Source organism: Tasmannia lanceolata, unplaced genomic scaffold (genome assembly GCF_043159265.1).
Source record: "Tasmannia lanceolata isolate RefF3 unplaced genomic scaffold, GAP_Taslan_0.1 ptg000037l, whole genome shotgun sequence".
Taxonomy (NCBI): Eukaryota; Viridiplantae; Streptophyta; class Magnoliopsida; order Canellales; family Winteraceae; genus Tasmannia; species Tasmannia lanceolata.
This window is the reverse complement of record NW_027518714.1, coordinates 55,420,230-55,439,156: the sequence shown is the minus strand read 5'-3', so window position 1 is coordinate 55,439,156 and position 18,927 is coordinate 55,420,230. Positions and strand designations below refer to the sequence as shown.

At 39.3% G+C, this 18,927-nt stretch overlaps 1 protein-coding gene and 2 non-coding genes across 3 annotated transcripts; all 3 read right to left on the bottom strand.

Annotated features, from left to right (window-relative positions):
* Positions 1-8,287: 8,287 nt before the first annotated feature.
* LOC143862748 (U6 spliceosomal RNA) lies at positions 8,288-8,392 on the bottom strand. Its single transcript, XR_013240464.1, has one exon. It is a non-coding gene; the product is annotated as a U6 spliceosomal RNA (small nuclear RNA).
* Positions 8,393-8,581: 189 nt separating this feature from the next.
* On the bottom strand, positions 8,582-8,680 carry LOC143862745 (U6 spliceosomal RNA). Its single transcript, XR_013240462.1, has one exon. It is a non-coding gene; the product is annotated as a U6 spliceosomal RNA (small nuclear RNA).
* A 1,195-nt stretch (positions 8,681-9,875) lies between these two features.
* Positions 9,876-12,155, bottom strand: LOC143861599 (uncharacterized). Its single transcript, XM_077372497.1, has 4 exons — positions 11,646-12,155; positions 11,280-11,486; positions 10,953-11,204; positions 9,876-10,881 (listed from the first exon to the last, which is right to left on the bottom strand). Exons 1-4 carry the CDS (start codon positions 12,153-12,155, stop codon positions 10,138-10,140), a joined length of 1,713 nt encoding a protein of 570 aa, XP_077228612.1. The 3' UTR covers positions 9,876-10,137.
* Positions 12,156-18,927: the final 6,772 nt, after the last annotated feature.

Sequence of the window (18,927 nt, the reverse complement as noted above, 5' to 3'; positions counted from 1 at the left end):
CGCCTGTGTGAGGAGTTTAAGATCAAGCATCATAAGTCTTCGCCCTATAGACCCCAAACAAACGGAGCTGTTGAGGCTGCTAACAAAAACATCAAAGTGATCATCAGCAGGATGACCGAGACTTACAAAGATTGGTCGGACAAACTCCCGTATGCTTTGTGGGCCTATAGGACGTCGATCAGATCCTCTACAGGTGCGACTCCGTATTCTCTGGTGTACGGAATGGAAGCTGTCTTGCCTGTTGAACTGCGAATTCCCTCCCTAAGAGTGATGATGGAAGCTGGGTTGCCAGAATCTGTTTGGGCTCAAGCCAGATATCAAGAGTTACAAATGATTGACGAAAAGAGGCTGAAAGCATTGTACCATGTTCAGGGGTATCAACGCCGTGTCGAGAGAGCCTTCAACAAGAAAGTTCGTGTTCGAGACCTCAAGAAGGGAGATCTTGTTCTGAAATCCTTCCGGGCACCGGTATATGATCCCAGGGGTAAATTCAAGCCGAAATGGTCAGGTCCATACATTGTTGACGAAGTCTTGCCTGGAAAAGCCGTCAGACTCCTCGATGAAAATGGAGAAAAGCTAACAGAGCCAACAAACCTTGATCAACTCAAGAAGTACTATGCTTAGAGCACCAGAAGGCTTTTCTTGACCGACCAGAACTCCAAACCAAAAAACCTTTAAAAAATAAATAAATCAAAAGAATCCTTTGCAAAACCCTTTTGAGCTTACACAAAGTCAAAACCATTCTCTTTTCAAAACCCATAAACTAGGGGCATTTGTGCCTTGAACTACGAGTGACCTGATCCTCATCCTTTGGGGGTACGTAGGCAGTCTGGCTAGTCCGGATTCGGTTGAAACCTTGGAAAACTTATCAAAACTCTGGTCTTTCAAACCTTAACTTACCTAAAAAGACCTTTTGGTGCAATAGGCAAAGGTTTGTGGCTAAGAAAAAAAAAAGAAAAAAAATAGAGTCTGAAGGCCCGTTAGATTGAAAACCCGCAAGGGCGATCTAAGCAAAAGTTAGGGTCATTCACCTGCTAAGTTGAAAACCCGAAAGGGCGGCTTAGGCAAAAATCAAGGTGTGAGCCTTCTGGATTGAAAACTCGCAAGAGCAATTCAGGCAAAAATTAAGGCAAGCGGTCCGCCAGATTGAAAACCTAAAAAGACGATCTGGTCAGTGACAGTGATTTCTAAAGAAGCTGAACAACGGAGATAGACAAGACTTGTAACCCAGTAATGGCATCATCAAAATCTGAATAGTGCCAGCATGACTTGCTTTGATCTTCCTCTAAACTAGGGGCACTTAAGACTAAGCAATCGAAGGGGTTTAATGACCATGACGGTAGTACCGAACAGGGAATGAATCGCTTTTTAAGCATGGTATTCAAGTCACTCTAAGAGTGGTTAACCTTCACCAATTTAAAACATTTGTCAGATCAAGAAGCAAGTTGAGTCTTTCTTGAAATCCAAGTCATGTGCTTGTCAATGTCTTTTACTTGTCACTTGTCGAAGTTTGTCACGTGTCAAGTCTAAATCTCCAAGGTCTTGTATGGTCTGTACCTTTCCCAGAGCTGGGGTGACAGGCACCAAAGCAAGAAGTCGCTTCTCCGGAAGACGGAATAAATCAGAACAAGGTTTAGAAGAATGGCACGCTATCACGCCTATTGAAATTTTGTCAGCTGGCAGATTTGAAAGAGACGTTTCAGGCAGAATTGATCTCATGGTTCTCATGTTTCCTCTACACACAGAGTTTTGTAAATCCAATATTCATGAAATGAAATGTTTGTTTCCCTGCATTTGTATTGCTTTATTATGACTCAAGTCATAGAAGTATGAAATACACTAGGGGCATCTTTTATGACTTGGCAAATCACACCAAGTCATAAAAGCTGTCAAATCCACAAGGACAATCAGAATAAACCAACGTCCCCAGCAAGTTGAAATGAGAGAAGCTTGAGCACATCTCGAGTCAAACCTCCAATTTCCCCGGCTAAGCCTACTCTACAACAGAGTCAACTCATCAGCAAAATCAGTCCCTAGTGGAGTCTAGAATATACTTCCCTGAAAGTACGCTGTCAACTGCTCAAAGCATTCAATTCCCAACAGAATCTAATTCTTTAAAAAAGGGTCAATATCCAAAATCCCAGCAAATCATGTGAGTCCAGTCCTTAACAAGGAACTCGCACTCCCATTTTCTCGGCAAGAGACAAAGTAATTCTCAAAGGGATCAACCTGAATCAATCAATCAATCCAGCAAGCATATCAAAAAAAAAAAGAAGTTCCTGCTTCTTTGGAGAGACAAAGCATTCTCCAAAGAATTCAATCCAAATCCATCAATCCAAATCAATCAATTCAAATCAATAAATCAAAAGAAAGAGAGTATCAATCTTTGCACAAGAATTTTACTCAATCAAAATTTTCCTTTTGATTAGTGCGTGAGGGTTCCGCCTAATTAAAATCTCCCCTTTTGTTACTGTGTGACGGTTCCACGTAACAAATTTTCCTTGCTTGTTACTGCGTGAGGGTTCCGCACAACAAAGCCTTCCCTTTTGATTAGTGCGCGAGGGTTCCGCCTAATTAAATTTTTCCTTCTGTTATCGTGTGAGGGTTCCACGTAACAAAATTGTTCTGCTTGTTACTGCGTGAAGGTTTCGTATAACAAAGCTTTCCCTTTTTATTAGTGCGTGAGAGTTCCGCCTAATTAAATTCTTCCCTTTTGTTACTGTGTGAGGGTTCCACATAACAAATTTTCCTTGCTTGTTACTGCGTGAGGGTTCCGCATAACAAAGCTTTCTCTTTTGATTAGTGCGTGAGGGTTCCGCCTAATTAAAGTTTCCTTTTTGTTATCGTGTGAGGGTTCCACGTAACAAATTTCCCCTGCTTGTTACTGCGTGAAGGTTCCGCATAACAAAGCTTTTCCTTTTGATTAGTGCGTGATGGTTCTGCCTAATTAAATTCCCCCCGTTTTGTTATCGTGTGAGGGTTCCACGTAACAAAATTTTCCTGCTTGTTACTGCGTGAGGGTTCCACATAACAAAGCTTTCCCTTTTGATTAGTGCGTGAGGGTTCCGCCTAATTAAATTTTCCCAGTTTGTTATTCTGTGAAGGTTCCGCATAGCAATTCTTCCTTGCTTCTTCCTGCGTGAAAGTTCAGCATAACAAAGCTTCCCTGTGGTTAGCGTGTGAAGGCTCCACCTAACCAAATCTCCCGTTTATTAGTGCGCGAATGTTCTGCCTAACTAAAAATGCTTTTTTCAGGGCGTGAAGGTTACGCCTGATTATTCCAACCTCATTTTCAGTACGTGTGGGTTCCGCCTGATTGTTCAAAGTCCAAATTGCCATTTAATAAAAATCCAATCCCTTTTGTATCTTTCCATTTGAAATTTCGGGCCGATTAAAATGCGTTGTCTCTTCAGCTTTGGCATTCGTGTGACAAGCACCCTCTGCCAAAGAGGGTCATCTGTAGACACCCCATTTTGACCGGACCCTTTTCCCCAGAATCGAATAAAATCCCAATCCCGGAATTCCCGAAACCAAATCCAAACGCGAGAAAAGTCCAAAATTTTATCCAATTAATCTTGTCCTTCAGTGAATATAAAGCTCCCGAAAAATTGTTACTGCTCTAAGGAATACCCTACAAATTTTCAGAAAAATCAAACAAAATTTGGAGGAAAAGACAAGACAAGTTTGTCCCATTATCAATTGCGCTAAGCAGAAGAGGGGTCAATTATTGAAGCGAGGGTGTGCCACTACCAATACCCGTGTGCAAGCAAATAAAGTAGACAAAAAGCAAGTGGGGTGTGCAAATATCAAGGCAAGGGTGTGCTAATATCAGCACACCCTTTTCTTATAAAAGGCCCATTCGAATTAGGGTTGAAAGGAGGGCTTCTTCATTTTTTTTTTCTCTCTAAAAAGGGGCAGCCGCAAGAAAGAATAGGGGAGAGGGAGAGCACAGTGGCAGAGAGATGGAGAGGGAGAAAAAAAAAGGGAGAAAAAGGAGTAACAGAGAAAGTAAGGGAAGAATTTGGGTTCACGTTTTGGCCTCCTCATCTCCTCCGATCAATGTCACCGGTCGGAATCCGGCAAGCCCATCCCATTCCACGGCCACTAACTACCTCCACCAACACCACCTTCTCCGGTCAGCCCACCTCGATTCCGGCCCTATCTCACCGGAATCTAATACTCCATTGCCACACCACCACCATCATTTTCTATGAGCCACCAACAAGACCCCATCTCCATCCCAATCAAACCCATCTCATTTTTCTAGTAAACCACATCCCTAATCTATCCTCAACAGATCCCATTTTCTATCTTCCTTATTGCTTCATTAAACCCAAAATTCACCCCCAACCTCCATTGATTCCGGTGACTTTGCTGGAATCCGATCGAACCTCCGATCACCCGACCATCTTCTCCGCCTTATCTTCATTAACACCGGATCTCTTCGCCACCGTCACCATTCCCACCCCAAACCCACTTCGAAAACCCATGTCCAAACCCACCTTCAAACCCACACAATTTTCACATCTCCACCGGTAGATCTGTCCACCCCCTTTATTCTCATCACAAAACCCATTTTGATTTTCATTTTACCCTGTTTTCCAGCTAGGAAACCCATCTCGACCCTCCATTTTCCACCGACCACCTTCTCCGACCAAATCTCCACCTCCGGCCAACATCACCACCCAACCTCCACTTCCTCTGCCACGTGATTCCACAAACCCATTCCCATCTAGTCCGGTGGCCCTTCCTAAATCCGGCATCCCCGCCTAAAATCCAGAACCTGAACTTACCTGTACAGCTCACAACAAACATTCGAAAGCAAAACCATCCCAATAAACCCCATTGCATCTTCTCTGGTCCCAATTTCCATACCTCTGCCAACCATTTGCCTCTCGTTTCTCAAATCTGACCCCAGCCGGTGAAGGTCTCGCCGGAATTTGTCTTCCCCAAGGTAAAAGGGAGTTGGAGAATTTTGAACTATTGAAGAGAAGGAGAAAAGGGAAAAGCACAAAGAGACCTCCCCCCCCCCCCCTCTGATCTATATATTCAGGTAATCTTCCTTTTATTTCATTTAGTCCTTCATTTCTAAGGAGTTCTGTCTGTTTTGTTTGAATGGCTCCTAATACTTGCATGATGGTCATTCTTTCATTAATCTTAGCTTAGTGGTAATTTCATGAGTTCCATCCTCGATTGGATTGTATTATTGTTTTGATGGTCATACTTCCGGTGATTGGGTTGCATAGCTGATATATTTGTCATTTTTTTCACTGGTTCTAGCTTGTTGAAGATTTTACAGATATTTCATTAAGGGTTGAGTTATGTGATGGTTATGATGGTTGTTCTTTCATTAATTTTGGGTTTATTGTTGATTCTATAAGTAGTACTCATCATTGATTAAGCTATATTGTGAGCATAATGGTCATTTTGTCATTGGTCTTAGCCTATTATATATTTCGTGTGCGCTAGTATCAATTGAGTAGTAACAACATTGATCTGATAGTTATACATTTGTCCTTTTCAGAAGTGCCATTTTTACTGTTTTTAGTAGGCAAATAAGCTTACTGAGATGCTAATTTTCATAATGAATCAATGCAAATATTGAACTTAACGATCTAACGATGGTGAGGCAATAAATTGATAGAGGAGTTATTTTACAGGTTGATGAAGAGAATGTTTTAAGAATAATTGCCTTTGTTGATTCACTAAACCAATACTTTTGCTTGATTATTGTTGATGGATTGATGAATTATGGTTGGCATATTGTACAAGGGAAGGTCTTCCAATATATGATGTTCAATTGTCCCATCAATGAGCTACAAATATGGAGTTATCGTTGATAATTGCCGCTCGTTATTTGTATGGCTTGAGCAGTACGCACCTCACTCATTAGTTGTTGATATTGCTGCACTCTCCCTGTCCTGTCTCTGCCTCTCTTTACTTGGTTCTAAGTCAAGACCTAGGTTACATCTTTCATTCTAAGGATTTTCTCCCATTTTGAGAATCTTCATTAGAATTTGGGTTATTATTTGTGTCCGACGTTCACAACCCCTCGCCGATCCAGGCGATGACGGAATGTTTCTTGAGCCACCCCTTTGCCCTTCATATCCCTTTTCCTATATCAGCATCTCTTACAGGGCTTAAGGGGTTCCCTTTTCTTCGAGATCATTACTTCTCATAGGGTTCAGGGGTTCTACCTTGTCTTCCTTCGGGTTCATTCTCCTCACGTTCCTAGGGGTCCTATTCAAGCTTCGGGATTCCTTCGATTATAGGGACATTTTCTTGGGTCTCTTCTCCATTCAGAGTCATTCTCCTTACATTCCTTGGGATCCTTTTTGAGTTTCGGGATTCCCTCGATCACAAGAACACTTTGTCGGGTTTAGGCGATGACGGACGGCAACCTCTTGAGCCAAAACCCCCTTTCAATTAAAAGGGATAAAAATACATAAAAATGCAAAGCAACAAAAATTCAAAAATAACTCAAAGCGTATTTCGAAAAGCTGTTTCTAACTACGTTGGCTTGATCCCTTTCCACAGGGTACGTAGGCAGCTTGGGATCTTCATCCCAAGTTCTGTCAAACTTTTCAATAAAACCAATTGAACCCTTCAAAAAATCATTTAAACATCCAAAAATCTTTCAATTCTTTCAAAACAAAAATCAAAATGGACAAGGATGGTGATTGCCAGGTCACTCGGAGCCTTCTTTTCATTTCATTTTCGATTTTGATTGTGGTTTTCCGGTTTTTATCTGTTTTCCGACGTTTTATCGGGTTTTGGGAGGGTGACGACATAGCGTGGCCCCTTCACAGGGATTATCTTCGCTGAGCCCAACGGTAGGTCATGACGATCATGAGACTTGCCCGATCTTTAGCGGGTCAGGATCACTGAGCTCGATTCCTTTAGAATCGCTCCCTGAGTCTATCGTATGTCCCCTTTTCTTTTTCCTGGCATTTTGGGTTTACGCATACCGTCGATTTTCTGATTCCTTTCTTTCCTCGCATCTTTTAGCTTATCGAGTGTTTGTCTTTGGTTCCTTGTGTGTTTAGCTCCACATGCTTATTTACATGCTTAGCTGTAACGTTTATCTGCTTACTTATCATGATCATATGCTTAGCTGTAGATATTTACTGCTTTCCTGCTCATCATATCTGCTATATTACTTGCGTAGCTGTAGTTGTGCATGCGGATGTTACTGCTTTCCTAGATGTGATGGGTTAGGAGTAGATGCGGCGAGTTAGGATTTGGATGTTTATTTTCTTTTGCCCATCCCCGGGTCGTGCATGCTTAGATAGATATTTTCTCAGGGATATTCGTTCCCATTTCATCTGATTTTCGCCCAAAACTCTGCAAACTTAATAATAAATGGCATAAGAGACCAGGTGCTCGCACTTGGGCGAATTGGGGGTGCTCTTCGGATCTTCCTCATTCGTCACCAGGCACGGACTTTTGTATCTCTGGTTATTCGCTGCGACAGAGTATTGTATGGGATCAAGGGTCAATTTCCTTGGATGGCGACTCTTCTTTGTTATAGGTACGTCTCGGTTCCGGGCTAGTCCCTGAATCAAGAAGTATCTCAGTTATATCGCCACCCATGCTGTGAGTGGCATCATTCCGAGAGTTCCTTGGTAGAGCTCTCCTTCACATTGTGGAGATCTTAGAGGATTGACGTGGGATCTCGTATCCCTCGCTCACCTTCCTCGGGATCGGGGTCCACAGAGCCGAGTGAGGAAGGAATCAGACACATGAAGACTTGATTTGGAAAAATCACAATGACTCCTATGAAGCAATTTGGCAGTAAGCCAGTGGCCTAGGATAAATTGAAATGAGCTTGATAATTCAAATGATTCTGATGCTAGATAATAGGATTGCCGATTGAAGCACTAAACAGAAAGAACAATCGCACTATTCGTTCACAAATATCAATCTCATATATTCCACAGGTATTTAGCATCTCAGGTACATAAGCAAATGAAAAGAGTACATAACCTAACCCAAACACAAGTGGATGACAATGTGTTTGGAAACTTCAAAGTTACATCAATCAAACACATCAACGTACATAACCCAAACACAAGTGGATGACAAAGTGTTTGGAAACATCAGAGTCACAAACACATCAACTCAGTAAATTAGGTACCTTAAAGGTCTAAACCACAAATACAAGTTAGAGTATCTCTGATGCTGCCAACTGTAAGCAATTATCAAAAAAAGAAAAAAAGAAAAAAAGAACAAAAGAAAAAAAAAAGAAAAAAGAAAAAAAAAACAACATCAAGAAAGGTTTGCTTACAAAATTTCCTACCATTTATCGATTTGTGCGTGTCATCCTTGCACAGGGGCCATGCTAATCTTCTTTGTATCGTTCCAATAACTACTTCCCTTTTGAGATTCAATGACTAATTTCAGCAGGGAACAATCACAAACAGCAAGCCTCAGATAACATACAAATAAGAAAGTGTAGAATCAGTGTTTCATCAGAAACTCCTTGATAGAAATGGCGTGCCAAGCAAAGAGATGCCTGACTCTCGATTAAACTGTAAGCAATTATCCAAAAAAAAAAAAACATCAAGAAAGGTTCGCTTACAAAATTTTGGACCATTTCTCGGTTTGTGCGTGTCATCATTGCGCAGGAGGCATGCTAATCTTCTCTGTATCGTTCCAATAACTACTTCCCTTTCGAAATTCAACAACTAATTTCAGCAGGGAACAATCACAAACAGCAAGCCTCAGATAACATACAAATAAGAAAGTGTAGAATCAGTGTTTCATCAGAAACTCCTTGATAGAAATGGAGAGTGCCAAGCAAAGAGATGCCTGACTCTCGATTACAAGAAGCAGAATCCTTGCAAAACTACAAGACTTGAAGAACAAGGGAGAAGAGCTGCAATTCAAGATCAAAATTGTCTCACCGGTTTAGATTGGACCATTGACAGCCCTAATTCTGATCATTTAAAATGATATACAAGGAGTTCCAGAACTTTCAGTATGAAAAATATTATCTACTGGCAAGATACACTCTGATTGTCTAATGCTACTTGGAAATGTGTTTCTCACTTTTGAGAGATATAGCTCTCTCGCTCAATTTAATTATACAACCATATTTCAGTTATAGCTCCCTCTCAATTCAAATGTAAAACCATAGTTCATTCTGTTGGAACCATTGCTCTTTCCTAATGCACGCAATGAGAAAACCTTAGAAGCAGGAATCTTCTCTCGGGGTGCCGCTCCTGACTTGGAACCTCGATTCGGCGCTCCATAGGAAGGAGCTTCCAGGGAGCGTGATTCCGAAGAGATGGAAACCGCTCCCAACATGCTCTTATTACGCCACTAGTAACCCCCTCACGAACTTACTTGCATCAAACTCCTCAAACTGCTCAAAGTACTTCATTGGAGCAAGCACGGAGGCAAATCTACAGAAGGCATGAGGAAAGAGGGCATGGAAATGAAGATGACTAGAAATTACTAATTTTGTTGTACTTAAATTTTGTAAGATATAAATGAAGATAGTTAAAAATCACTATTTTTTATGTACTTGAATTTTGAAAGACACGATGAAAATATTATATTAATACTCCCACGACGCTCCCAACCTTAGCCTCTTCTAGACCCCACGCTTCCCTGCACCCGCTCCTGCTCCCTCCCCCGCACCTGCTTCGTGCTTCTATGGAGAAAACTAGGCTAAAAGAGGATATACTCAACTGGAAATGAAAGCTAGCAGCTAAGTTGAAGTATACACACACTTGAAGCATAACAAATATAAGATAATGACACAGAGAAAGATAAAAAACACCTATTTCTCATATATCAAGAAAGATCACTGCATTGGAACTTCTACAAAATAACTTATCATAAATAAAAAATACCTATTTATCATATACGAAGTCGCTGCATTGTAAGTCCCGCTTCAGTCTTTACAGGTGATTGAAAAAATAACTTATCTAAAGATGATTAAGCACACGCCATACTAACCGAGCTCGAAGACCGATTAAGTTGAGCTAAAACATTCATCAAACAGCCTACCACTAGGCTTAAAAGAGTTAGAATCTACCATCCAAAAAAACAAAAATAAGAATAGTACGTGGCCTTATGGGTAAGTTACTAACTATTATGGCGTGAAGGCCGAAATAAAAGCATTTAAGTTTAAATTTTTTCTTTCCTTCCCTCCATGCTGTTACTCCCAATATTACGAATCAGTTTCCTCTTATCCTCCCATACTTCATGAAGATGTTCTAGAGATTTCTTCGCATCTTTCTCCTTTATCTTCCAACCACTTTTCTCGATCATCTTGGTCTTGAAACTCATTTTATCCTCCTCAGTTTTGGCCACCAGCTCCTTCATTAACCGAAGATTGTCAGCCAGTGAGGTTTCTGTCTTTGTCAACTGTTGGGAGAGTTCTCTAACCCTTACTTTCAGATTGTGTTTTTCTTCAAGAATGGATTCTTTTTCCTGCTTACATTTTCGATTGACATCTGCGAGTCTTTCCATTTGATCGACCATCTGAGATAGTGTTTGTCTTAGAAAATTGGCATCAGAAGAAGCACGCTCAGCCGCGTCTAAATCCTCCAAATAGGAATTGTAATTGGGCACTAAACGCTCGATATATTTATGAAAGTTTAGAAGGTTGGAAGTTTGATCCAGAGTTTTGTTCTCGTCGGCCAATAATATGTCAATAGCATTTTTTAGTTCAACTTGAAATTCTTCGGAAACAAATAATTCCAATTCCATAGAAGATGCCATTCCCACGATCTTCTTTGCATTTTGGATTTCGGTTGATTCAAGCTCAATTGAAATGGATGATTGGGGCTCGGGTGATGAAGGAGATTCGTCTATGATCAGCTGGCGAAGATCCGTGATATAGTCTACGATTGTAACGGATGGAAGTATCTGGAAAATTCAAAAGTCAGTATTTTGAACCAAATTACTAACTAGTTAAACATTTTGTTTAGATTACCAACCTCTAGGGGAGTGGCTGGATTTTCTGAGGAAGGGGAAGGAGAAGGAGAATAGTTCGGAGAATAGTTAGGAGAATCATAAGGAGAATGATCTCCAGATTCAACCTGAAGTGGTTGTAGAGAGGGCTGCAATGAATCCTGAGATTGATTCTCGGAAGGTAAGGTGGATGGAGCTGCTGTATGATGAGAGACTGATCTGGAAAATTCATTCATGGCTCCCTCAGTAGCTTCTCTGATCATTGCCACTTTTGATTTCTACCAATGAAAATCAGAATTAATAAGACAAGACCGAAAGGATACTACTGTCAAAATCCAGAATGGCAAAATTACCTGCTTCTTTGATGGGCCAACAGTTGATTTGCTGTGGGTCAGTCTACCCCTCTTTGTGGTCGGAGGGAATGGTTCATTTTCTTGCTCATTTTCCCTTTCTTCCAAAGAGGAATCATTTTCCAGGGTGACAGGGTTCGCTTCCTCTTTCACGGTCTTCTTCACTATCAGAGGATTATCTTCTAAAATGAGATGCAAAGTTGGATAAGTCTGTTGAAGTATATATGATTAAATAACACCAATTGTAACAGCTTACGTTTTTGGAGTAATTGGTTGTTTCACAAAGTCTTCATGGAAGATTTAAAGAATTAGAAAAGACATACCTTTTATTATTGTGGTTGGTTCATCCTCCATATACTCATTTATTACAGAAGAAGTTATCAAATGAGCATGCCCCGAAGACTTCCAACCATCTTTCCTCTTTGCATCAAACACAGAACGTTTTTTTCTATCACAAAGCACAGACATTGATTTATCGAGGAACTCCGTGGCAGTTTTGGTACCGGGAAACTCATCCTTAATGGGTTCAAGGTCGAGATAGAGCTTTTGGTACCGGCTTCTTATCGTTCCTTCATCATCATTATCTGTGAGCTGTAGAATGAAATACCAGTCCTTCCCACTTGGGAAATCAATGTCAGCAGCACAAAGTATATCACATACAGTTAGCATCTGAGAAACATTTTCCAGCTTTGGAAAAAGTTCTTTTGCCTCATTTAGCTTATTTCTAGCACGATTGTATTCCTTACTTGTAATCATCTGTTCGGCCATTCCCTTGAGTCTGAGGGCCTCTTCCTTAATGCAATCCATACCATTCCCTCCCTCAATATTCAAAGCCTCGCCAGTAATCCAATTCATACCATTCCAACCGGGTCTCTGCATTTCAGAAGGAAAAGGAAAAAACAGTCATGAACCAGTTGAAAATATTGTTAGAGAAGTCACACTACAAGTTCAAAAGGCAAAGAATGAATAGAAGGGGAAATCATCTTTGTTTTAACACATAATCCAGCTTAGCCCAGTTGAGGATATGATCTATAAGACCGGAAACCTTAAAAAACTTTTTCATTCTAACAAATAATCTGTAATCTCTAGTGGGTCTTTTAAATTCAAGAGATAAAAAGGGGGGAAATGGGTCTTTCAAATTCAACAGATAAAAGGGAAGCCATGACCCAATTGACAATGTGATATGTTAAAGCAAACAAGAATACTCTTTTCTGCGGGTGTTAGAAGAAAGGATTGGAACAAATGCCAAGAACTATACAAAGTTTATAAAAGAATTCATGCTTATACATATTGTTCCCTCTCTTTATATTCAAGTTTGAAGTCACTCAAAAGTCAAAACTAATTCAACTAGCCAGGCTGAGTTTCCTTGATCCCAAATCCCAACTGGGTCTCTGCATTTCAGAGGGAGAATGAGAAAGCCAAGATAATGAAAAAGTGGCTTATGGCTTAAAGCAAGGATATAAGGCCTGCCCACTTAAAGATTGGGGACTCAGTACTGGTAAAGCTTCAGCCAAACCAGTGTTGATTCTATCTCAAGGTGCATAAAGGGCTCATACGGAAGTATGATTGGCCAGTCATGAAGTAGTTGAAAATATTGTTTGAGATGTCACAACACAAGTATGAAAAGGCAAAGAATGAATAAAAGGGGAAATTCTCTTTGTTCCAACATATAATCCCAACTTCGTTTCAGCATTTCAATCACATTAATAAAAGGAAAATTCTCTTTGTTTCAACATATAATCCCAGCTTAGTTTCAGCATTTCAACCACATGACCCAGGTGAGTATATGACCTATAAGACAGGAAACCATAAAAACATTTTCATTCTAAAATCTAATGGTAGTCCCAAGTGGGTCTTAGAAATTGAAGAGAAAAAGGTGTTGGATTTTTTAATCCAATTGAGTTTCAAATCTTAAATACGGGCTAAGGCTTTTAAGGTGGCTTTTCTTATTCCTTGGTACTCCGAAAGGGTCATTTCACAAAGAAGGACGAAAGAGTTAGTCTTTCTAGTTAACTCTTTGTATTCCATTAATGATGACTCTCTGAATTTCTCATTTGGTGGTGTGCCTTGAGGAGTGCTCTCATTAAGGGTGATTCCAGAAGATGAAGAGACTCATGGCTTGCTTCTGTAAAGAGAGAAAAGGTATAGCTTTTCTAAGATAGAGAAGAAAAAAAGTTTTCTACCATTGTTGTAATGTGAGAAAGGAAAGGCCTTGGTCAACCAAGGGTGTGCCCCATATTTTTTATGTGTCCAGTATTTTCGTGTGAGATTGACGTCCACATAAGGAGAAGCCCCAAAGTGCTGTGTGATATTGGTCCACACAGTAGTGCTATGTGATATTGGTCCATAGTTCGACCTTGTGAGATTACGTTCCACAAGAATTTTGAAGAGCCCGATTTGCTTAAGCAACGAGTCTCGAAGCTTTGCCGTCAAAGTTTTTGGTAGGTGCACACCAACACTCAGTTGTTGTTCCTGGAGACGGTTTGGCCGTCAGTCAGATCGTTGCATAAGAATAGGGCGGAATAGGGTCGAATAACGTCTTAAGCAAAGCGTTCAAGGACGTACAACAGCTCTACAAAAGAAGAGGATTATCTATACTTGGTTTGGTCTTTTCACTTTTCTCTAAGTTAATATTATTACAGTTTTCATTTTATAGTTTTTTCCCTATTTGCACCAACAAAAGGAAAGTCATGGCCCACTTGAAAATGTGATATGTTAAACCAACAAGAATACTCTTTTCTGCAGATGTTAGACAAAAAATAATATCAACAAATGCCAAGACTACAATTACTTCTAAAAGGATTCATGCTTACACATTTAACACTGTAATCTTTGGCCCTGTTTGGATTGCAAGAATTTTGTAGAAAAGTATGGAAAGGAAAAACATTTCTAAATTTTGTAAGTTTTTTTTGCACAGGATAAGAGATAACTCGAACCAACCCTATTTGATTTTTATCAAGAGGGACCTTCAATTTATAAAGATATCCCTCTAAATTAACCATAATCATATTATTTATCTCTAAATTGTGAAAAAAAAATTCTCGGGGAAATATTTTCCGTCAGAATTTTTTTTTCTAGCAATCCATACAGGGCCAAGTTGGTAAAACATTGCAGGAAATATTTAATAACATCTGAATCTTGACATTATCCTTTATAATCACTCAATCATGAAATAAATTTCTAAATCTTCAATTGAAGACTGAAAGTTTGAACATCCACAATTTGAGATATTACAGGCATAAACTTGTCAATGAGCTTTGCAGTAAAATCCAAAAAATCTGCACAAGGACCATTATAAAACAATAACCCTTCTTTTTGGGTCTTTTATCCTGGGGTCGAACTGGAGTGGGACCTACCCAATGTTTGTGTCTAGTGGTCACCATGGTGAGTTCAAGTAAAGAACATATTAACAAAGAAAAGAACAAGGAAAGGAAAAGGAGAGGCCTAAACTCACAGTAGTGAGGTGTGGTCTTTTTCTCCTAATGTATTGTGGTCACCTTTGTAGAGTGTCTTGTTAAAATGAGAGAAAGAGAGAATGGGAAGAAAATGGGAAGAGGGAGAGTTTGAGGCAGAATAGTTTTCGGATTTTAATCTCCTATTTTTTTAGTATAATGAAGAAGATGAGGGCTTGCATCATTTCAAAAAAAGAAAAAGAGAAGGGCATCAGAGAGGCTGTGTAGAGTCAAATTTCTATACATATATAGCTTTTTATTAGTACATGTAAGATGGTCTTCCTCATTTTCCTTTTGTTTCTTAGTATTATTTGTACTGGTAAGACACCTGTTGGATGATGTATGCTTTTACAACTGTTTTAAAGAAGAAGAAGAAGAAAGCTTTAAAAGATCAAATTTGGTAATGCATTTTGTGACTAAAAAATATGGAAAAAAGAGTGATATTTTTTTTTTTTTGAATGGTTAAGTCAGTGATATTTCTTATAAATAAAGATTAAAAATGGACATAAAATGAAACTGATATTTCCACACCACCCTTCTTTGTATTTCCATAAAAGAGGAAAGAAAATTGTTTTTATTTAACATGACTGACATGTTTTTATTACTCATGAATATATTATCTTGGAAAGGGGACTAATGCAAAGACGAGGTAATGTGAGAAAAAGGACAAAAGAAGCAAAGCAGAAGAGCTTTTTGAATAAAAGAGTGGAGATAAAAGGGGTGCAACTCGGGTTGGGTTCGGGTTAAGGCCAATCATTTAGTCAACCCGAACCCAACCCGACCCGAAGAACCATTTTTGCCAACCCGAGATTTTAAGCTTAAAAAATAAAAAAATATTAAAAATGTCACTCGGGTCGGGTTGCCAAAGCCCTCAACCCGAACCCGACCTGAACTCAACCCAAGCTGAGAAAATCCAACTCGAACCCGACCTGGACTCAACCCAACCTGACTTTTTTTTTGGGTTAAACCCGATGGGTTCGGGTTGAGCCCGCCCAAGTTGCACCCCTACAAAAAATGAAACAAACCATTTGGCGGGTCCCACCAAGTAGTTAGACCATGTATCTTCACCGTACTTCTGTTTCTTCGTCTTTGGAAAGCTTGGAAAAGTCCCCTCAAAAGCTAAGGCCATGCAAAGCTCCTCCCATAAAGAGAAAGAAATGCTTGAAGGCATGAGAGATGTTTGGTTAGGCATATGTCTCGTTCTTTGTATTGGGACAAGCTCAAATGTGTTCTTCAAATATGTTAAAAAAAAAAGAAGAAAAAAAACTGTCTTTCTTATATTGGGAAATGATATCAGCACGACCATATTTTGATATTTTCACAAACCATCCTGTCTTTTAGTATTTAAAGAGACGTCAAAAACTCAAAAGGTTATTACATTTCCCAAAATGTTCCCACAAGCCAATTAAAGAAGAAAAGACAGCCGGGTTTGTGCATATATCAAAATGTGGTGGTGCTGATAACATTTCACATTATATTTCTGCCAAAAATTGAAAAGAGAAAAAAGATAAAAGGTATTTGTATTCAAAGGGAGAGCAGTATGCATACACAGATGGAGAAAATGCGTTTCTTAGAAACTACTTTTCTTTGTCTAAAATGTCTTGAAAATATTGTAAAAAAAGCTAGACGGGTCCCACATTGGTTGGATCTTCAAAACAAAAGGCAACAGGCAGATAGAAACCGTTGGATCAATGCTGATGATCAAAATTTTGAGACCCAAATGGGGTCCATGTACGTCCAATCGACACCATTGATCTTGCAAGAAACAAATTTCAGATGGAAAATTTTTTCTTAGGAAAATTTAGAGGGAAATGATATGATTATGGTTCATTTAGAGGGATGTTATCATAAATTGAAGGCCACTTAAGTAAAAATTGAATCAGATTGGTTCAAGTCATCTGAATTATTGTTGCTATTCGGATCAACGGATTTGACAACATTCATAAGGCGGCGAGTTGGGAACACCTTGATCGGATGATCTTAGCCTTTGATCCAACCAAGATCAGACGGGTCGCCTCGTGATGCTCTACATGGTCAATGGTCTTGCAGAAGTCAATTTAAAAAGAAAACACAAACTGAGTTTGTGCAATTATCAAAACATAGTAGTAGCCTATATATGTGTACATATCTATCTGTGCTATATACGAAGAAGGAAAGCCTTCTAATTTTTTCATCCCAGGTGGAATTTTCTTGTGCTTTCCATCTCATGTCAACCTTTCTTCATCTTAACTCTGCGTAATCCATATGCAATAGATAAGCCGATTCCAAAAGGGAAATGTTATCAGCACTACTGTATTTTGATGAGGGCACTCCTTACTTTATTAAAAGAATGGTATGACCCGCATCATAGGATCATCCAAACCGTCCATTAGATGGGGTTGTGCCCCAAAAATCATTTCCATAGGCTGATCCTAATCGTCCGATCTGAATGTAGAGGGTTGATCCTAACACTCTATAGATTGGAGGGTTAGAATCAACCTATGGAAATAATTTTTGGGGCACAACCTATTTAGGCTATGGCCTATCTAATGGACGGTTTGGATCATCCTATGGTGCGGGCCATACTGTACTTTAATAAAATGAGGAGTGCCCTCATCAAAATACAGTAGTGCTGATAACATTTCCCATTCCAAAATCTCTCTCTCCCTCTTATGTCTGCCAAAGTCGGTGGAGAACAGAAGTTTCAACTTCTTTTTCTACGAGGTTAGAAAGGAATCCCGACAATCTCCGACCGAAATCGCCATCAAAGTGAGGTACGGAAGCCTAGAATATCTCACATAATTTTATAAAAATGGTGTTTTACGTGTGAGAAATGATTTCAACACTACGCTCTTTTTATAAGATGCGCGACACATCTTGTCGTTTAGTATTTAAAGAGCTATCAGGAGAATATTACAGTTCTCAGAAAGCTTCCGCGCATCTTATAAAAAGAGTGGAGTGCTGAAATCATTTCCCTTTTACATAAATGGTGTTTTTATAACTGTGTCAAACAACCAATTACTCCAAAAGCTTAAGCTATCGGAGATGGAGTTATTTAATCTCTTATACTTTATCACTCACCCTCACCCTCACGTGTGACCCTTCTTTTTGGTTGGCCATTACATGTGGATTTTTAATATCAAGGAGGTTTGAACAAAGGCAATTAATTCCATGTCGAACAACCAATTACTCCAAAAGCTTAAGTTATTGGAGATGGAATTATTTAATCTCTTATACCTTAACAAAATGATTCATAAATTTTGTTTGACATAAACTAAGTTAGGCCATTACTTTAGAAATATTTTATATCTCCATTGTTATAACTAATCTCATCACAAATCATTTACTAATTTTTCTATGTGGTGTCGTGCCATGGTGTGTTTTACTCATATATGTGTGTGTAGGGATTTGCTAGGAAATTTCTCGAGAAGCCATTTCACGGCTCACTTTTGCATGAGAGAACAACCGCATAGGTTTCTTTTCAGCACATATTGTCATATTCATTTAATTCATCTGAGGTAGATGTTCTCCAGCAAAAGTGAGCTGCGAATCGTGCCTAGCAAATCCCACATTTATACATTGATAAAATAAAAGATTTCCATTAATCTCGGTTGATTACAATTAGCTTTAAAACAATTTTTATATAGGGAACTTAAGAGATAAGATTAGAATGATAAGGATGGAAACATCCTAATCTACCCTAGCTAGCACATTTACTTAGTTGCCTAATTTAACCAATTAGCAAAGCTAACACACCAAACGTATGCGGGTTAGAAATCTAAATGTGTTTGATAACAATAAAATATCCCCAATTAAAAAATATAGCTCGATCCTCCAATTGATGCACATTGTTGAAGGTTGATGATCATAACCAATGCTTGTTGTCGAATTCAGCTAATGACAAGGACTGATGCCGATTGGTGAAGAAGCTGTAGCTTGTTGATGTGCCGCAGAGAGCCTCAATTGGTTTGATGGGATTCTAAACTTGATGTGTGAGTATCCATGGAATGGTTTGAGAAATGGGTCGCTATGGACCAATGTCTTAACATGCAAGTCATCATAGGTCAGTTTTAGTACCGATCTTCATGAGAATTAGCCACTATAGACTAGTGCCTCAATGACCACATTATCATGAGTCGGTTTTAGATACCAATCGTCATAGGAATATAGAACTCTTTCAGGCACGCACTTCAAAAAATAATATTAGAAAGATAAAGATA